The sequence below is a fragment of the Bison bison genome, unplaced genomic scaffold, assembly GCF_000754665.1.
Source record: "Bison bison bison isolate TAMUID 2011002044 unplaced genomic scaffold, Bison_UMD1.0 scf7180017845340, whole genome shotgun sequence".
NCBI classification, from domain to species: Eukaryota; Metazoa; Chordata; class Mammalia; order Artiodactyla; family Bovidae; genus Bison; species Bison bison.
This window is the reverse complement of record NW_011475913.1, coordinates 1-2253: the sequence shown is the minus strand read 5'-3', so window position 1 is coordinate 2253 and position 2253 is coordinate 1. Positions and strand designations below refer to the sequence as shown.

General features: G+C 53.3%; 1 protein-coding gene across 1 annotated transcript in view; it reads right to left on the bottom strand.

Moving 5' to 3' along the window:
• LOC104984146 (protein-arginine deiminase type-2-like) overlaps positions 1 to 908 on the bottom strand; it is a gene marked incomplete at its 3' end in the record, with an annotated part of 12709 nt that extends 11801 nt beyond the window's left edge. Inside the window, exon 1 of the mRNA XM_010833784.1 lies at positions 905 to 908. Within this exon, the coding sequence (XP_010832086.1) occupies positions 905 to 908 (4 nt within the window). The remainder of the gene's footprint in view (positions 1 to 904) is intronic.
• Between the last annotated feature and the right edge of the window lie 1345 nt (positions 909 to 2253).

Sequence of the window (2253 nt, the reverse complement as noted above, 5' to 3'; positions counted from 1 at the left end):
ATTTCATGGCTGCAATCACCATCTGCAATGATTTTGGAGCCCAAAAAGATAAAGTCTGACACTGTTTCCACTGTTTCCCCATCTATTTGCCATGAAGTGATGGGACCAGATGCCATGATCTTCGTTTTCTGAATGTTTAGCTTTAAGCCAACTTTTTCACTCTCCACTTTCACTTTCATCAAGAGGCTTTTTAGTTCCTCTTCACTTTCTGCCATAAGGGTGGTGTCATCTGCATATCTGAGGTTATTGATATTTCTCCCGGCAATCTTGATTCCAGCTTGTGCTTCTTCCAGCCCAGTGTTTCTCACGATGTACTCTGCATATAAGTTAAATAAACAGGGTGACAATATACAGCCTTGACAAACTCCTTTTCCTATTTGGAGCCAGTCTGTTGTTCCATGTCCAGTTCTAACTCTTACTTCCTGACCTGCATCCAGGTTTCTCAAGAGGCAGGTCAGGTGGTCTGGTATTCCCATCTCTTTCAGAATTTTCCAGTTTATTGTGGTCCACACAGTCAAAGGCTTTGGCATAGTCAATACAGCAGAAACTGATGTTTTTCTGGAACTCTCTTGCTTTTTCGATGATCCAGCGGATGTTGGCAATTTGATTTTTGGTTCCTCTGCCTTTTCTAAAACCAGCTTGAACATCTGGAAGTTCACAGTTCACGTATTGCTGAAGCCTGGCTTGGAGAATTTTGAGCATTACTTTACTAGTGTGTGAGATGAGTGCAATTGTGGGGTAGTTTGAGATCATGCCCTGCCTACTTTTTAGGTGCTAACATGTTAACAAGATGGTAATAATTGATGGTAAATTACTTTATTAATGTCTTTGTTTCTTTTCGGCCAACCTTCAAAATCGTTAGGTCTACTAATTTGGTGGGGAGGGGAGGGGACATTTTACTGACCCATGGAGCCTAAATATCTGGAACTTGTGGCAGTTACAGAAATAACTCTTCAGTGAAAGTGTCAGCACCCCAGGACAAGCCTGGTCCTTCATCATGTATTCGGTATCTTCTGCCCAGTCTCAGCCCTATGGCACCCTCGCTTGCCTCCTGGCTGTTGTTGTGTAGTCGCTAAGTCAGTCTGATGCTGTGATCCAATGGACTGTAGCTCCCCCCCCAAGCCTTCCCTGTCCATGGGTTTCCCAGGCAAGCATACTGGAGTGGGTTGCCATTTCCTCCTCCAGGAGATCTTCCCAACAACCCAGGGACCGAACCCATGTCGCCTGCATTGGGAGGCGGACTCTCTGCCCCTTAAAGACCAGGGAAGCCACTCCTGCCTCCTCACAGTGCTACTATACCATCCATCCTGGGCCCGCGCCTCCCTCCCTACAGTGTCACTGCACCATCCGTCCTGGGCCTGCGCCGGCCTCCTCACAGTGTTACTACACCATGTGTCCTGGGCCCAAGCCAGCCTCCTCACAGTGCCACTGTGCGGTCTGTCCTGGGTCCACGCCGGCCTCCTCACAGTGTTACTATGTCGTCAGTCCTGGGTCCGCGCCGGCCTCCTCACAGTGTCACTGCACCATCCGTTCTAGGTCCGCACCGGCCTCCTCACAGTATTACTACACCATCTGTCCTGGGCCCGCGCCTGCTTCCTCACAGTGTCACTGCGCTGTCCGTCCTGGGCCCATGCCTGCCTCCTCACAGTGTTACTACACCATTCTTCTGGGGCCCGTGCCTGCCTCCTCACAGTGTTACTACACCATTCTTCTGGGGCCCGTGTCGGCCTCCTCACAGTGTTACTACACCATCCGTCCTGGGCCCGCGCCTGCCTCCCCACAGTGTCACTGCGCCATCCATTCTAGGCCCGCACCGGCCTCCTCATGGTGTTACTACACCATCCGTCCTGGGCCCGCGCCGGCCTCCTCACAGTGTCACTGCGCTGTCCGTCCTGAGCCCGCACCGGCCTCCTCAGTGTCACTGCGCCGCCCGTCCGGGGCCGCTGCGTTTTGCGGGAGTATCGTCAGTGGCATTGTTAGCCCCCTGGGAGCTCCCTCCTCTGCCAGGCTTTGGGCTGCTGCCCGTCCCGCTAACGTCCTCAAGTGTCCTTGCCTCTGTGGGGTTGGGTTTCCTAGGGACGGTCACCTGAGACAGCCTGGGGCACCGTGTACCCGTGAGGCTCACACGTGCCAGCCCTCAGCTGCAGCGCTGGAAGCTTTGGTTTACTCTCCCAAGGTCCCTTCCCGCCACGTAGTCCTGAGGACTGGCCCCCAGAGACCGGGCACTCACTCCCTCAGTGCGGAAAGAGGGGC